The sequence below is a fragment of the Morone saxatilis genome, unplaced genomic scaffold (assembly GCF_004916995.1).
Source record: "Morone saxatilis isolate NCDOM2014 unplaced genomic scaffold, NCSU_SB_2.0 Contig10, whole genome shotgun sequence".
NCBI lineage: Eukaryota > Metazoa > Chordata > Actinopteri > Moronidae > Morone > Morone saxatilis.
In genome coordinates this window covers 9,721,884-9,749,183 of record NW_023339652.1, presented here as the reverse complement: position 1 = coordinate 9,749,183, position 27,300 = coordinate 9,721,884, and the positions used below count along the sequence as shown (strand labels likewise).

General features: G+C 39.4%; 2 protein-coding genes across 2 annotated transcripts in view; both read left to right on the top strand.

The window, feature by feature from the left end:
* The window catches only part of nudt4b (nudix (nucleoside diphosphate linked moiety X)-type motif 4b), a 13,452-nt gene extending 1,211 nt beyond the window's left edge, over window positions 1-12,241 (top strand). The window contains exons 2-5 of the mRNA XM_035681451.1: window positions 6,452-6,562; window positions 7,957-8,001; window positions 8,242-8,329; window positions 8,755-12,241. Of these exons, the coding sequence (XP_035537344.1) occupies window positions 6,452-6,562; window positions 7,957-8,001; window positions 8,242-8,329; window positions 8,755-8,975 (465 nt within the window). The 3' untranslated portion in view covers window positions 8,976-12,241. The remainder of the gene's footprint in view (window positions 1-6,451; window positions 6,563-7,956; window positions 8,002-8,241; window positions 8,330-8,754) is intronic.
* Window positions 12,242-14,115: 1,874 nt separating this feature from the next.
* Window positions 14,116-26,954, top strand: pkp2 (plakophilin 2). Its single transcript, XM_035681338.1, has 13 exons — window positions 14,116-14,397; window positions 16,014-16,084; window positions 16,881-17,506; window positions 17,602-17,740; window positions 18,434-18,641; window positions 18,747-18,924; window positions 20,735-20,852; window positions 21,111-21,272; window positions 23,107-23,283; window positions 24,288-24,441; window positions 24,550-24,742; window positions 24,898-24,985; window positions 26,052-26,954. The coding sequence occupies exons 1-13, from the start codon at window positions 14,202-14,204 to the stop codon at window positions 26,112-26,114; spliced, it is 2,373 nt and encodes a 790-aa protein (XP_035537231.1). The 5' UTR covers window positions 14,116-14,201; the 3' UTR covers window positions 26,115-26,954.
* Window positions 26,955-27,300: the final 346 nt, after the last annotated feature.

Genomic DNA, 27,300 nt, shown 5'->3' with positions numbered 1-27,300 from the left:
CCGGCCTTCAGCGGCGCAGCTGCGTAGCAATGATGTGGATGAGGATTTAAAGGGGCCTGTACCGTGTAAATAATGGATACTGGACTCACTTATTGTTGTTGTTGTGTCTTACAGACTTTTGTCGGTGATATGCAACACAGTAGATCCACTTTAAAGGGGATTCATGTAGAATTGAGCAGTGTTGAGTTGTTTCCCATATTCCCAGGATATTTAGGTTATTATAAGAGATACTGTAATATTTTTTGTGTTTTTTTTTATTTCATATGTTTTGGTTAACACAGTTACAGATGTTTTTTTGTTTTGTTTTACATGCCACAAACACTAATTAATGTAAAAACAGACAAAGGGTTGGTCAAAATGAGTCTGAAAACTTTAACAAGTGGATACACAAACATTTCTTTCACAGTTAAACAGGACATGGAATACGAAAAAGGGTCAGACAGATCTTATACTTACTATCTACTATCCAGAGAGCCTTTATTAACGTACTCAAGGCATTAGGCCAGTGTTGGATCACATGACACCCCCCATGTATAGAAAATAAAATATTTTTTTGGGCTAAATTAATAGCTTAGTATGTGATTGATTGATTATAGCCAAGGTTAAACGTTGTTATATTAAGTGTTACATATATTCATGCGTGTGAAGTTACTGGTTCCCTTGTGGGGCCAATAACATGCATCCATAATCCTATGTTTATGTCTAAACATCAGGACCACATCTCTGTTATTGTGGGATATTCTGGCATGTCTAAATTTAGCTTATTGGAGCTTGGCATAAACAAACTGTTATATACAATACTGTAAAAGCAGCGCAGTCTGGTGTCACTAGACTGGCACAGAGAGGTCTGCCTGAGCCCTCCAGGGTTTGGCTGTACAAATCACAGATCTGAAGATTGATACACACACACACACACACACACACACAGATCTGCTCACTTACCCAGGAGCAGATGTTATGTCATCATTATGTCTGCGTTTTGGGTGTAGAACCATAAAAGATAAAAAATGGTGACATAAAATTAGAGCATTTTGTATTTTATGTTGTAAGACATTGTGTCTGCAATACTTTGCTCTTGCGTAATTTTTCTCCGAACTTCATTGTACGCTGTGGTTATGCTCTTCTACTTTGTAGTTCCACGAAAGGACAGTCAGAGGATATTGTGACAACAGAAGTGTGTAGGTGTGATCATCGCCCTCAGGATTTTCAGGCTTTGACAGGCGTGTCTGCTCATGCAACCACAGAGATTACACTGCTCGAAGTAGGAGAACCAATCTGGTGCTCTTGTTGTGTGTGCACACTGACAATGGCAATTTTTCTGTATAAAGAAGCTTGAGATATGTGGCTTTGTGTTATCGATACTTATTTTAAACACATGATTACATGCGCACACACACACACAGTCAGTTCCTAGACATAGGAGATCGAACTGTGGTGAAATAAGAGCCACACATGCTGCTGGACTGTTTTGTTTTGGAGAGGAAAGGAGAAAGCTGAGCCCTCGGGGTGAGGTACTCTGACAGCAATTAAACTCCCAACTGAGGAAAACGTGAACCTGACAGAGCAGAGGGACGGCAGCGGTAGCTGAGTAGGGCACCTTAGTTTAACAGCATATGAGCTGCTTGGGGCCTGTGTGCTAAGAGAGCTTCCTTAATTATTTTACATCATAATAGTGAAGTAATAAGTTGTTGAAACCCTAGTAAAGTAAGTAGTTTATATCTGAAAGAGTATGTAATTAAGTTTCATTTACTCATTTAATTCCAGTTGAAACAAGTAGACGTTTATGATTCTAGAAACATCTGAAGTTATTCTAATTGGATATTGGGAGGTGGGCAGTGAAAGCCTCACACGTGTGGGTGGGTAGCTGAGCAAACTTTTTGTGTCACCTGGTTGCTGCGCAGAAGCATCTAAATGTAGTCGAAAGTAAAGCTTTAAAGCTGCTATATGAATATTTTTATATAAACAATACAATAAATAAGTGTATAATGGGAAATCGACTGCTCTTAATGACTTACCTACAGAGAATTATTACCTGTCTCTGCAGTTCCCCTCAGCTCTCACAGCAACAGCAGGCAGCTGTTTTTTTTAATCAAAAGAACTCGAAGTGTACGCTACCTGTCCGGCATCAAACACTAGAAAGATAAAGTTGGCAACTAGCTGGTGGACATAGTAAAGCATTTAGCAGCTAAAGAGACAGACATTGGAGACCAAAACAGAGCTAAAAGGTGAGTGAATATTGGATTCTCACTCCCCAGGATGCCAGAAACATAACTCCATATCAACACTAATGTCACCTCATATCTTCTGGATGTGTAAACAGGCAACCTTTGCTAACATGTCCGCCATATCAACTTAAAAGGTGATAATATGTCAATGTTGCGTTCACAGCTTGTTCACACTTCCCTCAAGTGTCGGTGTCCTTTTTAGCTGTAGTCGATCTTTATTTCTAAATCCAACCTCTTAATAGCACCATTAAAATCTTTAGGATTTAGAAGCAACCCAATGCTTAACATACTGCATCTGTGTTGAGGCTTTATTAAAGTAAACTTCATATAATGCCGCAGATGCATGCGTTATTCAGAGTGAGATTGGGATGACACTTCCAGCAGTAACCTCCGTCTTTATCAGTGTGTACACAGATGCTACACTTTGAAGGTACTGCAGCAGATTGTAAATAATGTCATACTCGAAATGGGAGGGGATCAGTGTGAGTGGATGCTTCATCATAAAGTCAGAAACGTAGGCGTTCAGTCTCTCTGTCTTTGTCTCTCCTGCTGTTTGTCTCTGGCGTTGCCTGTTTACGACTCCTCTCTTATTTGTTGATACCTGTATAATGCAGCGACTATATTACCGTCTTAGCACTATTGATTCCACCCCCTGCACTTGTGTACTCGAGTGTCTTAGACTTTCCATCATTCTCTCCTCCCTGCTTCCCGGCCTGACCTGGCATTTGGAGCCTTCTTTATTTGACAGCTACAGGCGTTCCTCCTCGGGGAGGAGGAGGAGGTGTTTGTCCTCCAGAATATCCCTGCCTGCTGTCTCTGTCTGAGGCCATGCCAGAGGACTTGCTGTCATAAGCCGCGTTTCCACCGCAGGAACTTCCCTTGCGCCTACCGATCATAGTTCTGATATCTCAAATTGAAAAATTGAGCGAAGAATGACTGATAATGTTTTCTAAATCAGTCACAACAAGACAGACATTTGCATTTATGCCATGTCCATGTTGGTTATCCAGGAGTCGAAGCTTGTTTTTGTGTAAAGTTGCACTGTAAGATTAATTTTTGGAATACGAGAAAGGTTAGATAATGCTACATGAGTCTTAACTTTCGCCCGTGGTCTTTTCCATTAACCGGATAAGATTTACTGTATGTCGTCTCCGAATCCGCCCACCACCTTTCACAGTGGGGGCCCCTGGGTAGTGGTGTGAGTTGCAAAACAGTAAAATGTCACCGGGAAACACTGCAGTGTTCCTGTGGGGTTTCTCCTTAACCCTGCCTCTTTCCAAATATAAAGTGGGTTTCTGTGTGCTCAGAGCTCAGCTGTCAGGTGACCTATATATCGTGACTGTGTGAGTTATTTTGTAATTATGGTATGGTTTAAGTTTAAGGCAATGTTACCTGTTTTTCTTTTTTAAAAACTTAGAGGAATGTTCAGAAAGAGTAAAGTTTTGGTTGAAATAGAAAGCTAAAAGCTTCATTGTATGGAAAGAAATGTCCACTTTTATAAAATGGAATAGCGATAAATAAATAAAATTTGATTTACAATCAGTTCAAAAGAACACATTGGAGCATTAAGGGTGGTGTTAAAAGGGTACTTCAGTTCATGTGACTGGGCTGTTGGGTATGGATCACTGACCACTTAATGAACTTCAAATACTTGCATTTCAGTGAATTGACTTATCCAAGTGACTTGGTGCTCAGAAAGGCAAAAGGAAAGCTTGCAGGGTTGATTTTGTTGTGATGGCAAATGTCTCGTCTCACTGACGTCTCCTTTTTTTCAAAGCTTAAAAGGCAACACCAAACCCCTGCTGCTCCCTCTCATGAACGGGTAGCTGCATTCATCTCAGAAGCACACGCGAACAAACAAATTCTTAATTACACACAGTTTGTAATATGTCGATTGAGTGCTCTACATTCCTAATTTCATTAAAACCAAACTAAATGCAGCTCGTGCTGTATTCTGACGACCGACAGATAAGAATTCCTGGGGGGCAGCAACCAAAAGATAAAAATGGAACAACCAAAGCAGAAATTTGCTTTGTCCCCGCTGCCCCGGAAGCTCCACGGCTTTTGTTTTGTATACATCTCACACTCGGCTTAGGACGAGTTGACACCAGTGATCTCCCTGTAAGCCCCGCTGGCTGCAGCTCAGCACGCAGACACACACAATCAGACAGTGTGCTCTGAAATCTCCAACATCCAAAAGATAAAGACTGAATGATATTATTACATCATGAAATGGCGCATCCTGCACAGAAGTACACGAAAAACAGACTGCTGGCAGGTGACGTTCGTGTTCAAAAGGAGGACAAATAAGTCATTGCTGCATGTGAAACATCTCACACGTCTTCTAAATCTTTCAAACATCTTTTTTCTTTTTTTTTTCTTCACAGATCGTGATTTAAAGGAGAAAAAGTTCACATTCAGTTTGTTTTAGCTCACCTCATTTGCAAAGGCCAGCCTGCACATCAAAGGGCTCACTCGAACGGGTTACAAGGTTCAACTTTGCACATTTATTTTCCCGTTTGCACTCTTCCGAGAAGACGTCGTGTTCTGCACCAGCACCATAAATATTATTCGTGTAAATGCCCCCTTTCCTTTAACACACGTCACTTACTGTACCTACTGTAAAACACGCACCTGTTGCATTCAATAAACACCTGTTATGTTTTTCGTGAACCTTTTCATCACCGGAAAATGTTTACTAAGCATGCCCACACTTAATCCACATCATCGTGCTCGACATTCTTACTGTATAGCTGCACACTTGAGCCCCCCACCTCCCACCCTTCCTCCACCTCCCACCCTTCATCCTGTAACCTACATCTTGTGGGAATAAGCAGGTGGCCGAGTTGGGTGAATGGCACGTGAGGGAGACACCAGCCGACAGCGCTCATTGGTCAAGGCCCCAAGCATGTGGCGTCCAATCGGTTTGGCCGTCAGCCTCGGCTCCTTAGGAGATCCTGAGAAGCTCTGTGGTGGATGCAGCCACAATCCCATTAGGGAACGTAAGGGAAGCTATACGAAAGCTGAGTTAGGATTAAGTGACAGACTGACTCCTCTGGCAGATTACTGGATATGGTGATGAGATGAGTGGCAGAGGGTGATGTCGCCATATGTTGCACAAGCTGCTTAACACACTTTTCTCTCTTTAATGCACGTATAGTAAGATTCACTGATCGTTGTGTATTGCAAAATAATTTCGGAGCTGACAATCACACGCTGTGAGACTGCATCGAACCAATGACAAGACTGCACCTTGAATCCTCTTTAATTGGCTTTTCTTGTATTGCCTGATGATATCACTGCAACCTGTGTCCTGTCACACAGACCGTGTTTTAACAGCGATTGAATTGCTTCATGCAAATGTGATAATGGTTACAGCAGGTGTGCATGCGTCTGTTGTGGTTGCTATATGGATACTGGAAGGAACTGCAGACACGGGCACATCTGATCCGTGCATATCGCTGTACACTGCAACTGTAGTGTAATTCCAGCCCCGCAGGCCGCTCAGGGGGCGTAATGACAGAATTTGAGTGGCTTATGCTTGGTTTACATGCATTGTTTGCTGGGGTCATGTTGTGCTGGAACCGTTTCAACACTGGCTTTGATTGAGATTCATCGCCAGGCTGGAAAAATCCCAAAAATGTTATTTATTTATTATAAGGAGACGGATAATCGAAACCTCAGAGAAAGAACAAACTAAAAATAGTTGGAGAGAAATATATTCGATGCACGCCAAGATACCCTAAAACATATGAATAAATAATTAGATTCAGCTAACGCCATTTTTGAATGTGGATCACTATGATATTTTTCAATATATTCCATTAATTCCATGTATTTGTTTCACTCAAAAGACCATTTACACGAAATATCATGTCGGATTGAAATATTTAAAGCTCTGAAGCCAGAGGTGGATTTCCTCTAAGCAACAACGGAGAATAAATAGCAGAGGCAGCACCAATCATCAGCCGTCACTCCTTGAGACCTGAGTCAAACAGGGGTCAAGAGTCATATCTCATGGTAAATCCTCAGTTTCAATGTGATGTCAAGTCAAGGCCACTGAATAGAGCAAGGAAGTCACTGAGGCAAATATAAATGTACTAATGTTCCCATTAAATGTACCTCTGAAACTAAGGCTTATGAAGACACACATTATTTCACAGTAAAATAAATGAATTGAGACATTTTACAGTTCATAATGTGTCCTCTTCTCTTTTCTTTTACAGGTTCTGCTGGTCAGCAGCAGTCGGCACCCGGACCAGTGGATCGTCCCCGGAGGCGGGATGGAGCCAGAAGAGGAGCCGTGTGGTGCTGCAGTGCGAGAGGTGTTTGAGGAGGTGAATAAACCGTTTATAATACAGGTTTTTGATACCACATGAACTGGGTCTTAACTGCAAAGCGGGGTCATTGTGTGCGGTCATAAAATGAGCGCACAACAAGAATGAAGGTGGTTATATACATAGGTGGTTAAACTCAGCGGTTTCAAAAAAGAAAAATGGCCTCATATTTTATTTTGACAGTGTTGACCTACATCCAGAAACCACCTGTCTGTTATGTAACAGGCATTCAAAGCACCTTGTAAAAATGTGCTCTTTTGAAATGTCTTCCTGTTATAGCTGCAGTTGTCTATGTTCCAACTGCAGGATTTTCCAAATAATTCTCATATTTTTTTTTCAACCAAGAAACCTAGTACAGCAGCTGTGATATTTTGGATAGGGAAATGGTCTTTCCATTCATTATTATTATTAGCAATCCTGCTAAATGTATTGGGGTTACACGACTTTCTCACATCATTATCCATTTCCAGTCAGTGCTAAAATGACCAGAACCGGGGTTGCGTGGTTTCGAACAGTTGGCTGCAGCGTGCATGCTAAGGGTGAGATTCTCGAAGGGCCACGGTCAGTAGCTGAATGACTGAGGTGTACGCTGGTATTTTAGAGGTCCCCCCTGGTTGAGAACCTTGTGTTCTCAGCAACCTCAGCGGTCTAAACTTGGCTTCTCACTGGATTCTTGTGCATTCAGACACATCAGGAGGACACAGTGACACTTGTGAAGTATGCTGAGCAGGGTACTGGAGAAGGGGACAGATGTCATATGTCTTGACAGTAATTTGATTCCTGTGAAGTGCATCTGAAATAATAAAGCAACTGTTAAGTGTTATGAAAGAGACATAATTACATTTCCGTAATGATACTCTTTCAGGATTGTGACAAGGGACATTACAAATAAATGATACCAACCAGTCATAAAAAAACTACAACGTTCTGTATAGAAATCATTACATCTTGGAGAGAAACAACCATTGTAGACGGTTTCTACAAAAATTGAAGAAGCTGTGTGGCCACAGAGGACAAAAATGAACTATGTCTGGGTGCAGGGATTTATTCTGCGTGTTTTTGTGTTTGGGCAATTGTCTGTCAAGCATTTCTATATCCACACAAAGCCTGGGAGGTTACAGTAGAGTTCAGCGCATAGAGGCGGCCCTGCAGAAGTTGTTTAAAACACTGAAATGTAATACACAATGCCCATTGTTTGGACACAGAATATACACTGCTTTTCATCCTCTATTCATATTTGTGACGGATTGTGCTGTAAGGCCACAGCTACTCAAAACTTTTAAAATCATACAAAGAAGTGTCCTCTGCTGTCTGTTTGTTCTGTAAACTAGAGCCAGAAGGGGGGGAAAAAAAGAACTTTTTCTGATGTTTTTCTTTGATCATTAATTCCTCAGGCTGGCGTGAAGGGCAAACTAGGACGTCTGCTCGGTGTATTTGAGGTAAGATTTCGTCTTCAAATGCATCAGAATCATTTTGATCTTTTAAACAATACATCCACAAAACACAACAAAGGCAGATATTGGAGAGCTAACACATAAAATTGCTACAAATGCAACGTTTAGTTTTTTTTAGAGCAGATTTGAAGACTTGTCTTGTCACTCCTCTTATTGCATTCGCGTATACTTTTGGTTTTGTTTTAGCATGAAATATTTAGCCTCCTCTCCTTCTGATCCCTAAAGCAAAACCAAGATCGGAAGCACAGGACGTACGTGTATGTGTTGACTGTCACAGAAACGCTGGAGGCCTGGGAAGACTCCGTCAACATAGGTACAGTATCCCCCCCCCCCCCGAATGTTTGCGGATGCAGACATCATTTTTTTTTTTTTTATGTGAAGGCCGGTGCATGGGGACTATGTGTGCAGAGGGGAATGCAGTGACAACAGGTGCCTATAAATCTAGGCCACTGATCTTAGTTACAGTGGTTCTTGGCTGCATATTACAGCTGTCAGCAGCCTGGACACCAGTACTTTGTGTGCTCAGTGGAGAGCATCCTCAACCTGTTACTACGCCTGCTACATTCACTATTTTCATATTTTAAAATCTGAAAGACGTTACAGCATATGCTATTTTGTACTCATACAGTATAAACAAAATGGATTAAGTGTGTATGCACTCTAATTGCACTAAACAAGGAAGACCCAATATGAAAGCCTCCTTTTAACTCATACATTGTGCTCTGTCTCCCTCTGCAGGCCGTAAGCGGGAGTGGTTCACCGTCGACGAGGCCATCAAAGTGCTGCAGAGCCACAAACCCGTCCACGCCGAGTACCTGAGGAGGCTCCAGCTCAGCTGCTCCCCAACCAACGGAAACTCCATCCTCCCGAGCCCACCGCCGAACGACAACTACCCCCATTACAGCGCCACCGCCACCACTCCCTCGACGGGCAGCGTGTTGGGCACCTCCTGCAGATAGGACTGCACCAAAACTTGTGTCCTGTCCAGCTCGGGCACTTCACTGAAAGTCTGTACAGTCTTGCATGAATCTAACGACTTTACAGAGTTACGGCTCTCCTGTATGTATAATTTCTAGTCTTAGCTGCAGGACAGACCAAAGCCATCGCCAGAACTGTGTTAAAGACTCGTGTGACAGAGCGGGAGAAGTCTCTGACAGAACAACTGTGGATATAGCTATCTCAAGAACTCTTTTTCTTTTGCTGGCAAACACCAGACTGATGAGCTGAAGCTTGGGAAGAAGAAGCTGCAGTGGACTCCGCGTGCGTTAATGACCTGGTGAAGGAATGCCTTACAGAAACTGTATGAATGTTGTATTTGGGTTGTTTTATTTCACTAACGGCCATTTTTATTTTATTTTTAGCAGAATGGATATTTTTTTCTAGTCAATAAAAAGAGTAATTGACCCCAAAGCACGTCCATGTGGGGAATGTTTTCAGACTTAATAATGTTTTAGTCATCAACCCATGATGATGATAACGGCATATATCATATTCTACTACATAGATCATGGATAAAAAAAAAAAAAAAGCCTGAGCATTGATATGTTGCATTTTAATGTAAAGTGGGGATTTTTTTTTTCACACAATGCAATCACTAATTAACTTTTTTCTAAAGATTAAGTTTTGGCCTGAAGTGATAAAGCCACCTCCAACATCTCCTTTCTACAAAATTAAATGGGGGAAAATGCCATGATAGGAATGTCTTTCAGCCCAAAAAGACAGGGTCAAAGGTCAAAGACGTACTATCTCACAGGACTACCAGCTGTCAGGGAGTTGATACTAAACTAAAAACTGGATATGAGTCATGATGCTGTGTTTATAGTTAAACTTTAACCTCTAAGGTTTTACATGTCCGCTAACCTTGACTGTTCCAACAAACTGTTGTCCATTTAAAAGCCACATACCTTTCGTCAGTGTTTACTGTTTCCCATGTTGTCACAGTGAAAGTATTTAATGCTGTAAAAGTACATCTCTGCCTTAGGTATTGTGCTGCTAGGGTCAATTGAGTTTATTTCAACTCTGGTCATTTAAAAAGTGGATTTTTCTTCAAATCATTTGTGTATTTTACTTTAAATGAAAATTACTGTGGTTGACTGCTCTAAATCTCTAAATTAATGCTCAGCAGTTTTTATCATGACTCATGGTGCTGCAAGGCAATTGAAAACAAGAAACGACAACCAAATGACGTAATTTCCATGTACTATGTGATTGTTTCCTCCACCACCTGCAGGTAACTAAGATTACTTGAGCCTACGGCTGCAACTAAAAACTACTTTCATCATAGTTGCATTTGACAATTATTTGCTTGATTAATCAATTTATGATTCGGTCTATAAAATGTAGAAAAAGAGTTATCACAGTTTCTGTCCATCAGTTCATCATTTCAGCTCTACTCGTATCCCACTAAGTCTGGGGCAGATTTTACTGGTTCATAAAATACAACATCCATCGAGTCAGTGTCCGGGGCCCCCTTTCTTTCTCTCTTCATGTGTCCTATATGTATTATATACTGTCAATTAAAGGCAAATACAACTACAACAACTACATTTAGAATATGGAGACAGAAGTCCAAAGAAAAATGGCTCAACTCAGCAGTTAAACTGTAATCATTTCAGATAATGTTTTGCTTACGTAAGCGTTCTCGCTGAAAAGAGACACCCACTCACTCCTGTGTTGACAGCTGAATGACGACTAGTAACCATACAGAGATTTGTAAATAGCTTTGAAGAGAAACATTGAACATGTGTTTTTAACCTGAATGAATCTGTAAAATTTATCTTAATATTTTATATATTTTTTAACAATGTATAAATTGCAGGAAAAAAAACATGTAGAAAACCCACTGAGAACAGTATGTACAGTGTATTTGTATCAATGACAATGTGCCACAGGTTTAGGATATGAAGGCTGGTTGGTTTGTGTCTAATGAAATAGAGACGGTTGAATTACTGCATTTTAAAATCACAGTTTGGTGAAATCAGTGTGTCTGTCCATTATGAATGAAGATGATCAGTGAGACGCACGAAATAAAGACCGGATAGATTTAATTTATATATATAGCATCTTGCTAATCAACTTGTGAGCATCAGGTACACAAGACTGAGTATTAATATAGACATAAATGATGAAATTGGATTTTTATAACTTTTTTTTGGGGGGGGATATGCAGTTTTAGAAAATAAAGGCAGGGCAGTAATTATCAGAGAAATGTTTTGGAGGCTTCGGTTAAACTGAAAAGTTGAATTTGTCATACACTTTCACTTTCACAGACAAATATTAATTGTCTTGTTTATTCCCCATGTGACCCAGACTTATCTTTCAAAACTCATTTCAACTGCTCCATTACAGCGTTTTATCTGCAGTATCATAAACTCTGATACACCAATTCAGCCATCATAAACTTTTCAGCCTAGTGTGGTGTAAATAAGGACTCCAACCACCTCAAACCTCTGTATGTGTGTGTGTGTGTGTACACGTATGTATTGTTGGTTGATGAACGTGAAATATGATGTGCCAAACTGAAAAAAAAAAATTGTTGGTGTTCAGGTGGGAAAAAAGTTTTAATGTCACATTAAATCATACAGATTTCTAGGCCAAAATTATAATAACCTTAAACATTGTTATGATTCACTTAATTAATGTAATTTCAGAATATAACCATTATAATGTGAACAAGTGTGTTTTAAGAGCTGCATCTTTCAATGTTGAAATAATGATTAATGAACCACATGCACTTATTCTTTTTACCCCATACTGTTTTTAAAATCCACTCGCCATGTGAAATAAAGTTAACTCAAACCCATTAATCATCAAGTTATGTGGCTCAGTGTCCCCCTGAAACACCTTTCTCCAACTGTTGGACCCTGTGTTTGATGCTTGGGTCTATGTTGAACTATGAATGCTGCTTGTTTGGGGTAAAGCATGACAGTGTGGATACGAATCCAATAAATGAAATGTATGCGCTCAAGTACAAAAAAAATGTAAGACACTAAACGACCGGTGTCGTGTGTGTTTGATGGATTTTGGACAGCTTGATTGTTTGCTGGACACATTGTAATGTCACATTGGTGTATACGGAGAATTTTACTCAAATCAACTGAAATATTTGTCACCATTTTGTCATGAATATTATGCACAGAAAAGTTTCATGTGAACGTGATTTGAAGACCTGGACTGGAAAGATTGTTTCTGAGAAAAAGATTGCATTAAAGGGGGAAAAATCTTATTGCAACTGTGGTTGAATTTTTATTTATTCGAATCGACTGTGTACACTGTCACTCTTTTTTTTGTACAAGGAATCACTGTTTTGCAAATGACTCAGTGGTTTTGATTCTTGAAGTTTAATGGATGAGAGGCCCGAGCAGCTGATTATCAAAAAGGATTAGTGTATTAATAGCATGACTAAACCTGCTATATGGCCCCCAGTGTAAAAATATGTTCAACTTTTCACCCCCATCTCCCATTTGCAGGAAGGATTAACATCTGTAATGTTACACGTTTAAGTGGAAGACATTTTATTGGTTAGACAGTTCACACAGGATCAGATGACAGAGGCTGTAAAACTACATTTTGACTCTGGGACCAGATTTCCATTACTGATTTCCTCAAGCTAAATATGCATTTTATCCACAACCAAAAGCATGTGAGCCTTCAGGACAGCTTTACCTAGTGAGCCAGCTTTGTGTGGAAGTCACATAATTGGACATATTATAAAATCTTAACAATAGAACAATAGAAGTTGGGTCTTTTGTTCTTATCTGGGAGGGGGTAGGACAAGCCGACATCATCGTCATAAATGTCTGGTAGGTATAGTTATAAAAGTTGGTCTAATTGTACTTTGACAGTGGCTCCTTTCCCTAGGAAAACACACCTGGTAGGAGCCGCCTCTTGTGTCTGGCAGCAGTTTGCCCTTACAGCTCAAGCCAAAGAGGGCAGGGTAATGGTCCAGTGTGGAAAAGTCATCATGCACGCAACTATTACTGACTCATCACCAGGTGAACAATAGCCTCCACCTGTTATGTTTAAATTTAGGCAATTTCATTTACAAACATTTGAAGAATTGGCCCATATTTCCTCTAGTTACCGAGGAAATTTGGCAAATTTTGTTTGTTTATGATAAATCTGGAATAGTCAGATTTTAATGCCACAGTTAATTAATACTCCACAAGTAAAGTAGCACAAGTAAAAGTCCTGCTTCAGTAAATATACAAAAGTTGTATCAGCAAAATGTAATTAAAAAGTAAAAGTACTTATTGTGCAGCAGAATGCCCCCTTAAGAGTTATATTATTGTAAAATATGTTACTTAAATAATAATATCCAGCATTTTATTGTTGTGCCAATGTGGAGCTTATTTTAAAGGAATAGTTTGACATTTTTGCGCTCATATCCATCAGCAATAGCTAATTAGCTTAGTTTATCTTAGTGTAAAGACTTGAGTTAGGGGGGAAACAGCTGGCCTGAACAATATTGACCTACCAGCACATCTAAAGCTCATCATTAACATGTTATATCGATTAATCAAGCAAGCGATTGGATTACAATTAGACCTGCTCAGAGGTGAAACTGAATTTTATTGTTGTTTTATGGTTTTTTTATATTTTTTTCTACAGATTAAACAAATAAGATATAATGTGATGATTACTGTTTTGTTGCTGGTATAGATAACTAGTGTTTCCCCTGGTTACCTTTGTGCTAACCTAACTGACCTAACCAAGTTGGTAGTAGTCGACTGAGGAGTTCCAATCTTCCTATCCGAGCTAGCTGACCTAACTCTTCACCTGAAGGCAAATAAGTGCAACTCCCAACATGTTGAACTATTCTTTAAACTACTTTGTGGGGGTTTTATACATTTTTTTAACTATATGTTAAACTCTTTTATACCTGTGTGAAACAGCTACACCTGTTAAATACAAACTAGTGGATGCATATATATAATATCATACCATATTTCTCTTAAAAAGTGAAAAAGAGAGAGAGTACAATTTAATAATAGTGAAAAGTCATGATAACAGATACCACCCCAGCAACGTCACCTGACACCTCAGGTGCGTCCCCTGTAGCCCCGCCCTCCCCCAGTGTCAGGACCTGTGTGGCACAACAAAGCAGGGCTGAAACATCAATCCGGGGAGCGGTACCTGTGTAGTTAATTAAAGCAGACCCTTGTTTCTAAGCGGATCCTTTCACCATGGAAGAGGGGCTGTTCTTTAAATCAGCGCTACCTGCACAGGACTCCTTCGTGCTGGATGACTCGAGTCTGGCTCTGCCGGCCGAGCCGACTCCGATGTCCTCGACGTTGGTGAATTCAAGCGACCGGAGTCTGCGCGTTCAGCAGCAGGTTCAGCTCACACTGGCACGAAGGACAAGGAAGCCTGTGTCAAATGGTAATGTTCAGTTTGAAGCTGTCTTCAGTGATCATTATTAATGTATGGATTGGATGTCAGATATTGTTACAGATAATGCAAAAAAGCTACTCCTTTTTGATTGGTTTGTGGTAAATGAAGCAGTGTCTGCTTGTGAGACATTTGTAACTGGTTTAATATGTTCATGATTTGTGAGCAGTTCAACCAAAATCTGATTTTATTCCACAATCCTCTCTGATTGTTTAAGTTTAACTCTGATTGGAGAAAAAAAGGCAAAGATTAGTCAGAAAAAAGAATGAAATTAAGCAGCAGAGCAACATTTTTCTTATGTCTTGGCCCATAAATCATCTTGTGAGGCCCAACCAAACCCTATAAGTGGTCTTCTGTATTCAGAGGATGTGCTCTGTGTACTGTAGGTCTACTATCATCTAGACTAAATACAGGAATTTCGTCGCCTCTGGAATGCATGCAGTGTAGTAGTTTGCTTGTCCAACAGGTTTCAGCAGTTTCAATCATCTCCCTAAAGGTGAGATGGTAGTGACAGCTGACAGCTTGAATTTAATATTTCACCCACTTGCTTCCCTGGGGGGTTATGCCTTTATTTATTATACATTGGGTAGCCTAAATAAAGATATGGGTGGGTCAGATATGAACTCCAGTGAGTCATCAACCAAATATAATACTATATTTTTAGGACAGCGTTGATCACTACATCTTAATAGACTTGCTATATATATTTATACAAGATGATTTACCAGTGTAGGAAGTAGATTTGGCTGGCTTTCCTTAATGACTAGACTATTTTCAAAGAGAATGCTTTCATGCTTTCCCTCACCTGAGACCAACTAACCAGAGATATGAAAAGTCTTATTAACTTAGGATAATGAATAGTGAGTCAGACATTTTTCTGTCACTTACATATTAATATGGCTGCAACTAATGGTTCTTTTTCATTATCAGTTCATCTGCAGCTTATTTTCTTAATGAAAGTATTGATCATTTAGTTGAAAAAAAGTCATACAATGGATTGTGATGTCTTGAAATGTGTCAAAAAACTAAAAATATTAAGTTGGCTATTGTATTTGACAATGACAGTGGTAGCAAAATTCTCCCTTTTGAGCCACGGGAACTAGCAAACGTTTAAAAAGGATTAATTGATTAACAAATTAATAAATCTGGTCCCAAAGTCAAAAAGTAAGTTGATTGATTAATCAAATAACGGTTTTAGCTTTAGATAACGATGTGTTACATTTATTTCAAGTTACCTATTGTGGTCCTTTTGTTATGTGGTATCCTGTAACACTCACTCACACACTGATAACACAATGTCCAGATATGCCTTTGGGTAGATATGCTTCACACTGTACACAGTAGGCTGATAAACATAAATAATAGACACAGACAGGATTTAAAGCATCAGTTTGATCTATTTTATCTCTTCTTTCCTGCTTCTCACCCTGCCTTCCTCTTGTCAATCCCTCTTAATGCAAATGAACAGGACATTTGATTTGCACTGGTGTACAGAGGCCGCTCGCAGCACTGCGCCCGAGCTGATGAAGTGTTAGCGTTGCCATGCCTTTAGGTAATTACAGTGTGAAACAGTAAACTCAAACAAAAACCTCTTCAACTTGTTTCAGGTAGTGTTTATTTACAGAAAAACACAGCGAAGAGCTTTGATGCAGCAGATGGACCTTTCCCAAACTTGAAGGTACATGCCTCCCTCTGTTTATTTATTAATGCTTCACAAACATGCACAAACAATTTAGTAAAATCTTATTCATGTGTCACTAAAAGCTTAAGCTAAAAGATCATCTTTTCTTCGCTACAAACAGGTCTGATCAGCTTCTGTAATTCCATCGCCGATAGTAATCAAATGCAGTTCAATACTATGCGTGGTTTAGTTCCTCTCTTCAAAATCTGCCCATTCTAAAAGAACAACGTGGGCATGTTGTGCGCTATAATTTGAATGTAATCAAATGGTCTGCTGCTGCTTTATGTTCAGAGGCTCCACGCTTATCAAATGAATCATTGTGTCCTCCATTTAGTTTGACATTATAGATTATTATTGTGACTTTTTAACAGTGTTAGCTTAAGGTGTACGGAGTCCTGAAACTGACAAAATAAAATGAATGAAGGTTTGATTTATTTTGTCAAATGATTAGTGGTAAAATAAATGGCTGTTGTTGTTTTTTTACCACTAATCCGTTGATACGATACATTTAAATTTATTGTACCATTTGTTTTTTAGACAAATGCATAATATCACTCTGTACTGGAGTTAGTTTTGTGTACAGGTGTTGAGTTATAAATACATCACTGAGTCAACAAAGAGTAGACTTTAATGCATTATACATAACTCAAAATAATTATCTGTACAAGTCATCATAATGACCTGTTGTCCAGTTCATTAGTTTGCAATACTGTGTTTTCCAGAGGATTCTGAAGTGAGAGTACCAGGAGAATAAGTAGGTCACAATATATTATAAGTGTCTTTATTTTCACAGGTAAATGGACTGAGCTACACTAACCGCTCTCTTTCAAGCAACCACTTGCGGAGACCATCCAGGAGAGTGGAAGTGTCTCCACCACCGAGCCCAGAGTTTTCTCGCAGTCGCTTCAATCACAGTACCCTCCGTTATGGGACATACACGCATCCAGGACCCAGTCAGTTACACAGGGCGGGCCCTCTGCTGGACCGCTCATTTGGTTCTGATTCATTTCATCGATACGCCTTCTCAGAGGCTCCCCGTGGCACGCGGCCGCACATGTCCACAGCTGCACCAGGGAGCTTCCGCCAGAGGTCACTCAGACAGACAACAGCACCACAGCCCGTGTTTGCAAACGCAGCGTTCCAGCGAAGCGGTGAATATGGCTCACGCCGGAGTCATAGCCAAACTGTCAATAAACAGGACAAACACACCGTGCAGGGACAAAACGGTGATATGATACTTGGTGCTGTCCAGCCTGATGAAGGCTCGTCCTGGTTCACTCAGATCAGGAGGGAGAGTCAGGGGCTCCGCAGACTGAATTCATACCCGCCCTCGGTCACCAGCGTGGAGGTAGACATGGGGAGGCAGATGGTGGTGGGACTCCCCATTCAGCAGAAACAGGCGCAGAATGTCATGACGCTGTAAGATCCTGTGTTTGTTCACTTTGTACTGAACTGTATTTTAAGACATTTATGGATTGTACATTTGTTTCATTCATGGCTGTCTTCTCACACAGGGATTCTGGGAACAAGCCTCCGGAGATGACGTTAGAGAGGGCCGTGAACCTGTTGACCCAGGATGATGAGGAAACACTCATCTGCGCAGCCAGCGTCATACAGAATCAATGTTTCAGGAGTGCCGACGCTAAAAATATTGTACGTTTTTTTATAAATTTTACTGTGATTCAAAATGTAATTTTTTGGCAGTTAAATATGTAAACTCAACTTTACTTACCACACGAGAGATACAGAAATACTGACACTGGATCTCTCACCTTTGTTAAGTTTTTTAGGGGGGTAGTATTTACATTTTTGAGCACGTAAACAGCTGAACAGGTTTGGCTGACTTACATATTAAGTATTAGCTGTACATATTAGCTGACTATGATGCTCTGTGACGGACAACATAAAGAGATCTGGAGAGTTAAGGTCTGGACAACAACATTATAATTAAAGCCTTTAATAAGAGACAGCCCTTTAATGCAGCGCCTTGTTGCTGTAACTTCTTTCCACATTTCATCTCTCCAGATTTTTTGGTAGGTTTTTTTTTTTACTGCCACACAATAGACAAACCAATTCCATCCTACTTTTTATAGAACGTATGAACAGGCTTTAAAGTCTTTAGACTTCGGTCTAAACCTGAGACAGGAGAGGTGAACAATAAAATATTTAATCTAATTTGGCTATCGCTTTGTTATCAGTCCTTTCATATTGTTGATGAATGTCTTTGATTATTGACATAATTGTGGTAAATGATTATTAAAAGTCATAGCATATGTCATAGCTTAAAGAGATTCTGCATCTGTCTGCTAATGAATTTATCAATCAATAATCCGCTGTTGCCTCCAGGTATTCTACCTCCACGGGATTGAAAAGCTCCTGCCGCTCCTCGGCAATGACAGTGAGGAAGTGCAGCGCGTTGTCGCTGGGGCGCTACGTAATGTCGTTTACCAGAGCAGTGAAAACAAGATGGAGGTGAAGGAAAATGATGGCTTGGCCATCATTTTGCGTGCACTGAAGAACAGCCGTGATGTGGAGACCAGACGAGAACTTACTGGTCAGTTTTCTATCTAGTTATATAATCAGGGATTCAGATGTTTAAAACCACATTTTCTATTTTTAGGTAAAATTGAGCAAATAATGAAATGTATTTCACTCTTAGGTCTTTTGTGGAACCTCTCCTCTCATGATCTTTTGAAGGAGCGTCTCTCCAGAGAGGCATTATCTGTCCTCACCAAGTCGGTCCTGGTGCCCAGTTCTGGCATTTCTGAAGGCGAGAACCCAAAAGACGAGCTCCTAGCTGATTCTGCTGTTTTTCACAATGCCACCGGCTGCCTGCGGTAGGCTTCTTTGTTGGCTTTGAAACTAGATAGAACGCTTTTGTAGTGTAGATCATAGATTGGAGTAAACAGACACCAGCTGGTATGAGATAATCAGCTCATATCAAACTAAATACAGAATTTGAGTATTTGTACAAAAACAATCATGTTCTTGACTAGACATCAAAGACATTACTGAACAACAATTTATTGTATTTCACAAATTGTATCATCAGTGACCACAAAATGACACTGTCTTATCAATATGAAGGAGAACGTATGGAGAAACTGAATGTTAAATGTTTACACAGTAGATGTTTAATTACGGTGAAGCATACGGCAATAACTGTATGATATTATATTATTATATATATTAGTATATTAAAAAGGGAAATAGTTAACAGATGGCAGAGCAACAGTAATATACAGTATCTGTCTATGCCAAGCTGAGTTATGAGTAAACAGTTTCTCAACATGTGTAAGCTGATAACATTTTTCATGTGAAAGTCAATATTGACTGTATTTCTGTGGAAAGAACTATTAGGTCCTCTCGTTTCAATTTCTGGTTAATCCTTTTGGCAAAAGCCCAATAAAAGGAGCTGCTTGATGGGTGAAAGAAATATCCAGTTTCTCCATTTTCTGTTAAGTGTCTTAACATGCTGATGTTTAGCATGTATAATATTTTTGCTCGCTGATGGGGATGTCGTTCATTTTGCATGTAGTTATATATTTGAAAAGATGCACCTTCACAGTTTTTTGTGGTACTAAACCAAAGTCATATAAGCTTCAATGCTGAATATCCAAAGGTAAAAGAGTAGCACACACCCATTTCAGGACAAAGTTGGCCTTGTGGACTTCATCACAACACTTATTTGGTCATAAACCAAAGTGTTTAACAAATTGAAATTTCCAATAGTTGTCATGATATTTCATTCTAACACGTGAACCTGTGTAAGAGGAAAAGTCGGGATTACCAAAGTCACTATATTATACCTAGTTAGCATTGCTAACAACAACGACTTCTGTTATTAGCAGTCAAAAAGGCCAAAGAATTGAATTCATATGTTGGCACTGCAGATATAACCTTTGCACTCATCGTACCTGTAATTGTTTGTGATAATTTATTATTAATGACCTACAAATAATAAGTTCAGGCTTCTAGCTACACCATGAAATAAAGCCTAAATGAAATGATAAATAATCACCATCCTAGTTTTCATAGATTTTCTCTACAATCACGGCATTGTGTTAAAACACAATTCATCTGTTGTGGTCTAAGTTTATGTATCATATTGTTTGCTTTGTTGTTAAGACATATATCATCTCTCTGTTTACAAAGCAGGAGATATCAGATGCACTGCTCCCCTGGCAACTATAGCCAGATCAAATGAGTGCGGGACTGAATTATTCATCAGGCTCTCTCTTCTCTCCGCTCTGCTGAACTGAAATCACTCAGTCCTCGCTGCCTTAATGTTCTCAAGTTCTCCTAATCATGGTCTCAAACCTTTTTAGCTCCCCGTGGATGAGAAAAATGATGAGTTCCTCTCTGATTCATGTTTCACCGCTGCACAAAGAACGTGCTGTGTGGAGTAATCATTGTATTTATTTTACTAAGGAAGTTGGATTACATAAAAATGTTTTGTTGGTCTGTGAAATAATTTGTCGTGATTGCTACTGGCTTTCATCCATTAACCTTTTACAATGATGTGGTTGACAGAAAGGGAGCTTCATGATTTTTACTATAATGTGGGAATTCCTTGTTATTACCATTGCTGACGTTTCAAACACAAATGTCACATTACCTTGGTTGTTTTTACTGTTTTGTTCCCAGAAATCTGAGCTCTGCTGGTCCAGATGGCAGGAAAGCAATGAGGGAGTGTGAGAATCTTATTGACTCTCTGATCTACTACATCCGGGGAGCCATAGCTGACTATAAGACAGATGACAAGGTAAAATAAAAGTGATAAGCATTCTAATGAAAACATTCATCTCCACAGTCTGTTTCCTCTTTAGTTAAACTTGTTATGTGGGAATTTCTACATCAGCAGCATTATATTAGTTCAGACTGTATCATTAAATACATGCACATATATGTTGTGATGTTTTACCTGTTATTCCCATCAAGCAGTATGTTGTATCTACAATGTGATTAAACATCTTGCCATACTGTATTTAATTTTATACCCATCTATCTATCTGATCCACAGTCCACAGAGAACTGCGTCTGCATCTTGCACAACCTGTCTTATCAGTTAGAGGCAGAGCTTCCAAAGAAGTACACCAGAGATCTCAGAGACTCTCGACTAAGCTTGGCACCCAAACCAAAGGCTGTCGGCTGCTTTGCTTATCGCAGTGCCAAGATTCCAGAGGTAATCTCTTCGGACAATAATCCACATTGACAGAACAAAAGATGTCCTGGTGGTGTAATATTTGAGAGCGGTTTTCTGTGAAAACGGCTGGATTGCTGCAGGTTTAATCCCGCATAAAACAGCTTCTTAGAAGGCCATTATATTTATGATATGTGTGTGTAGAGAAACTAAGTAAATCATACATTTTTACACTCCTGCTTTGTCAGGTGCATCTGTTGCAATGCTTCATTAAAGCGGACCTAATCCATATTTTTATATCAACAACATATCAAATGACTAAATGTAATATGAAAGGGGTCACATATAGTCAGAAACCCAGAGAATTATCTTCAACTCTGCAGTTCAGTTCTACTCTACAAAGCCTTTAAGCTCCTTTTATATCTTTACTGTTCACGGTTTACGCTCACCGCTCTCCTCAGCATTGTTTCCAGACAAAGCAAGCTGTAAAAACTAATTATACGCTACCTGTCCAGAGCTAAACAGCACACAGACAGACAGACAGCTAACATGTTCTATCAACTTTGTGATAATGTTAGTGTTGTGCTTATAGCTTGTTTCTACTGCCCCTAAGTGGCCAAAACATAGCACACATTATTCTAGGTTTAAAGACCTTAAAACTGTGACATAAGCTATATTTAGCACATACTGGCATATAATTTAATCTATATTACCAGATGTATTTGGACACCCAAATCCATATGTGAATTAATGATGTAGACCACTGATGTTGGGGGATAAGGCTCCCAGTGTGCGTCCAAAATCAACCAAAAGGGTTTGGATGTGGTTAAGTGCAGGCCTTTATGCAGACTAGTCAAGGTCTTCCACACCAAACTGCTGCCAGAAGGTTTGCTTTTATCTAACATGTCATTATATGCTGTAGGATTGAGATTTCCATTACTTGGTTTTAGCGAAAACCATGACATGAAGTGTGTGGACAGGAAGGACAGATAGTGTAGTTGAGTATAGCATTTGTGCTCTAAATATGTTACTCCAAGGAGTCAGTGTTGCACTTCCTTAGAGTTGCGGGACTCACTAGAGACAGATCAAAAAAAGAACAGGCAGAGCTGATGCAGCCGAGACTGAGATATTCTGAGTTCATAGTATGGTTCAAGCACCACAAAATGCTAGATCCTACTCTCCCCATCCTATCGCACTTGATAGTGTCCCTGACTAGACTTTTTCTTCCAGTTTTTTGCAGACTGAGGTCCAAACACACGCCCACTGCTGGTATTGTTCTGCTAGCTACAACCCACAAGCTAATGGTCAAGTGCGGTTTTATATAATCAAATCACAAATCATTTCTAAACAAGTTCAAGAAGGATCATCAACAATATTTGAATGTTTTACATTAGATGGGAAAGTAGAGGGAATTTGATGTAATTATACTCTTTTATATATATATATATATATATATATATGTATATTTATATATTCATGTAACAAGACAAATGAAGAGAAAACACAAGTTTACATTTTATTTTAATTTTGTTTAATAAAAACCCTTGGCATACACATTAGACCCCTTAAACTGCCATCTGCATTGCAGCTGCTCAGTGACTGCATTGAGCAGTGCGAATTGTTTATTACTAACTAAATTTAATTTATGATGATGCTGCAAAATGGCATGGATGCTCAGCCAGTCTTCACAGGTTCAGTAAACTTTAAATGCCAATACAGGCACACACACACACACAATGAGAGCAAGAAAAACAAAACAAGGTAGAAGGTTTGTCATTCATTGCTAATCTGCTGCATAATACCTGCCTGTTGTTGTCAATATGAACCCAGTGAACCCACTGATACAAACTGCAGCTCATCAACTGTCTCTCCTCAGCATCTGGAGCGACAGTGCCCCCTGCTGGAGGAGAAGGCTAACCCCAGTGGCATGGAGTGGTTGTGGAGCGCCATCACCATCCGGATGTACCTGTCACTGATGGCCCGCAGTGTGCGTCAATACACCCAGGAGGCTGCCATCGGAGCCCTGCAGAACATCACGGCTGGGAACGGACCGGTAAGACGGGACAGAAACGTTCAGCTCTGTTTCTTTTTTAGAGTTTCACAGGTTCGTTCTGTAAAGAGGAAAAGATACATCTATAGTGACCACACAGCCTCATTTAGACCTTATAGATCCAGATTGTTGTGCAGATTTTTGTGGATCAGAGGAGGTTTATAAATTGGATTAGTGTGTGTTTTATTATATTATATGATACTGTAGTTGTAAGTATTGTTCAGAGTCTGTATCTAGGTTTGTGGCAAGGATGAAAATGATATTTTACACATTAGTCCAACATTTAAAATATCTATCACAAGCTACCAAAGTTAGTCCAAGTAAAAATTTCTTCTTCTTCTTTCGTGTTTTAATCAAATTGTAGCTCTTATATTTTATCTCTTTGGTGGGGAATAGTGTCAAACTAAAACAGACACATTTGTGTGTTTTTAAAGATTCTCCCCTAATTTGATAGTAAGAAATATTAATGAGTTAGTGGGGCTACTAATTTAGTAATCAATATACTGTATATCTATTTTTATTTAGCTAGTCTGGGGTTTCATTCTGCATGATGAATGAAACAAAGTTGAGGCGATATTACAAAACAAGTGAGAGCATTTCAACCTTTAAAGTCATAATAATATAAAACAGAGAAAAGTGAGCAATTTATTTACATAATTAATAAATTAAAGTTGTTGATTGTATAGTCAATAACTTATTAAGGAGAAATTCATGCGATGGAAGAATTCAGGCTTCCATATTTGTGCATATTGATGGTTCATATGGGTGGTTTGTTACTAGTTCATATTTATTTTAAAGGCACTGAGTATTTGTATTAACTGAACAAATGAAACTGTGGATGAAAAACTTATCAGAATCAGAAATACAACTATTTGTCACACTGTTTACTAGAATTATTGATGTAAACAAACCTTTAACAGCATCAGAAAACAAAGTTATTATGTATTAAGACCTGTAAGTGAGAGCAATATATTTCACATATTTGATATATTTTCTGTGCCTGGCAGTTGATTGAAGCCATCTCCTTCACTATTGTTCAACGGGAAAATGGCCTCCAGCATGTCAAGAAGATGTTAGAGGAGGGAGAGAGTGCTGTGAAGAGGACGGCTATATGTCTAATAAAAAACCTCTCCCGCTACCACGAACTGCACAATGACATTGGTAACTGTTTCCATTCAAACTTTTTATATTTTGTTCCCATTTGCACCACGAACTGGACATTTTTAACTTTCCATACTTTCAATAAATCTTTTGTTTGTTGTCCCGAAGTGGAGCAGGTGTTGACAGAACTGGTGGGGATGCTCCCCAATGACGACACCGGCACCGACCTGCCCACTGAGGTGACGACTTTTCTGTGTCAAATCCTAAATTCCCTGAGTCAGAGTGACAGGCAACACGTCAGAGCCATCGTCAATCAGGGAGCCCTCCTGAAGGTCATCAACATCAGCAGCAAGGACAACGGGTTAGTCAACCTTACACACACACACACACACACACACACACACACAGTTCAGAAGGATTCACCCAGAAGCAAAGAACCTCTAACCTCTTATGTGTAGTGTTTTTTATACCTTTTATACAGTATATAGGTAATAATTTCCTCTTTCAATTTCCTAGTAATGGACCAACCAGGGCAGGTCAGGCAGCATGCGTCCTGCTGCACACCATGTGGAAACACAGTGATCTCCATGCGGCCTATAAGAAGGTGGGTTCCTATCCAACACATTACAGTATAACACATAACCGCCATATATTTGTCAGTCCCAGTGGTAGAAGTATTCAGATCCCTTACTTAAAGGGTTAGCTTGGATTTTTGAAGCGAGGCTGTATGACATACTTATCCATAGTCAGTGTGAAGTGCTAAGCAATTTACTGCACCAACAAAAGTTTGAGTGTACACTATATTTGGAATATTTTGACCACTTTACGTTGCAGTCAGACAGCGTTTTTGGACAGGAAACTAACGCTGTGTCCATTTATGCTCTCTTCAAAGCCACCAGACTCCTTTTATAAAAACTGTAATTTTACTTCACAGGAGTTGCTGGCCTACGGTTATTGTGTGACCTTGATACTTTAACACATTAGTTCAGATCAGGACTAACATTATTTGCTGTGGATTGAGGCAGCGGTAGACTAGCAACTCCCATTTTCTGTAAGGTAGAATGACTGTTTTTGTAAAAAGTCTTGCGGCTTGAAATAGAGTGATATAACCGCCTCACTTCTATGTCGGAAAGAGCTGTCTGGTGGCAAAAGTACTCATTCTGCAGAGAAATGGTCCCTGTCCTTGTCCTGAGGTTGTCTGCACACAGTAAGCATTAGAGACATCTTTTAGATGCTGCTCTAACATGTTGCCATCCTGTCTACATGTGTCACAGCATAGTAAGTACTGGTAAAATCAAAATTATGTTTAGGGAATCGAATTATCTTCTTAGCATCTTTACGTTGCTTCATTTTTGTACAGCAAAACATGCATAACACAGACATTGATAAACTGAACGTTGATATGTTGCGACAAGATTGGTACAGGTTACAGTATAAGGGTGGTTCTTACAAGTAGCATCCTAAAGTCTGTTTGTTCACAGTGTACAGTCACTTCCATCACTGAGGCAATAATACATTAATAGGATTGGTTTTTCAGCCACCTCCTACCAGTGAGCAATGCTGCCTGTCTCTGTGTCGTATTTGATACTAGCACTGGGGGGCACCAACGTGAAAAAAATCTAAATACAGCATAAATAGAGTGTCAATAATCGACACTTTTTTCTCAACAGTGTGGGTACAGGAAAACTGATTTCATCAATGCAAGGACAACGAAGGCTGCGAACTCCAGATGAGACTGAGTCGAAGATCTAGAAATACCAAACTGAAGTCGCAAGTGTTCACAATAAGAGCACTTGTGGTCCCAAATCACTCACTGCACTGTTCTTCCTGTAATGTCACAGTTTAGTACCTGTTGGTTTCGTGTAATTGTACGTTTTTCAATCAATGTTGCAAACAAAAAATTGTGAACTTGACCATTCCATTGAAAGTTCCATGAAACGGCTCTAAAAGTGTAAATTAATTTAGTTTTTACTTATGTTAGTGCCGCTGTTAGTGTTAGTTAGCTTAAGGACAAACGTGTCATTTTTATTATATGACACAGGAAAAGAACGGGTTGTTATATTAAAATAGATATGATGGATAACAGAATAAACCCACTGGCACATAGCCGGACATTACATTTTTCATTTCATGGGACCCTTTAAAGCACTTTTTCTTGACATTCCTCATCAAATACTTCTGGCCACTGCCCTGGTGCCTCTTAGTCTGAAAAACTGACAGATGAATGTAGAAACTGTTCCTGAAAACTTTCTAGCAAAGAAAATGAAAGAAGTTTAAATTAATTCTTAATGTTTGTGTAGTGTGTTTTTTTTTTTACTGTAGCGGCAGCTCAACAGTAGAAAATACTGTTTTGTGTGTTTTATTTAGCACTTAAGGCAGCACCGTAATTAAACAAAAGAACCACAATCTTCAAATATTCACACCAAAGATATTGTGAAGGATAAAATCAAATAAGCATAATTATTCTTGACAAAACTATAATGTGTATAAAATGTGTTTTTAAATAAGATTTTCTGCTGTAACACACAACAACAAGCTGAGCTCTTGCTTTCTGACTTGAGTTGTTTCCTCAAATGAATAAAAAACTGTTTTGAATGAAATATATTGTTGACTGTGTTCTATAAAACTTTATTAAAGATCCCCTGCAGGCATATATCTACAACAGGTCCATGTAGTAAAACCTCAAAATGAACCACGCACACTGCAATGACTTCACTGTGATTTATTTAGGAGCGAACACTCCCCACTGGTAGCTTCAAGTTTCCATATCACGCTTGTATAAGTTGCACACTGGACCAGGGTGGACTTCCAAACCATTTGTGATGTCACAAATCATGCTGGTAGGCCCGCCCCTTAAAAATCTGATTTTCAGTGAGCACGGAGAGACTTTCCACTGTCAGCAGATGAATGTGAAAACAT

What these genes read in the sequence shown, in the direction of transcription:
- pkp2 (XM_035681338.1), top strand. Translation starts at nt 14,202, where the DNA reads ATGGAAGAGGGGCTGTTCTTTAAATCAGCGCTACCTGCACAGGACTCC. An exon ending in GCGCAGAATGTCATGACGCT is followed by an intron (nt 17,507 to 17,601) that starts GTAAGATCCTGT and finishes CTTCTCACACAG; the next exon opens with GGATTCTGGGAACAAGCCTC. An exon ending in GCAGTGCCAAGATTCCAGAG is followed by an intron (nt 21,273 to 23,106) that starts GTAATCTCTTCG and finishes GTCTCTCCTCAG; the next exon opens with CATCTGGAGCGACAGTGCCC.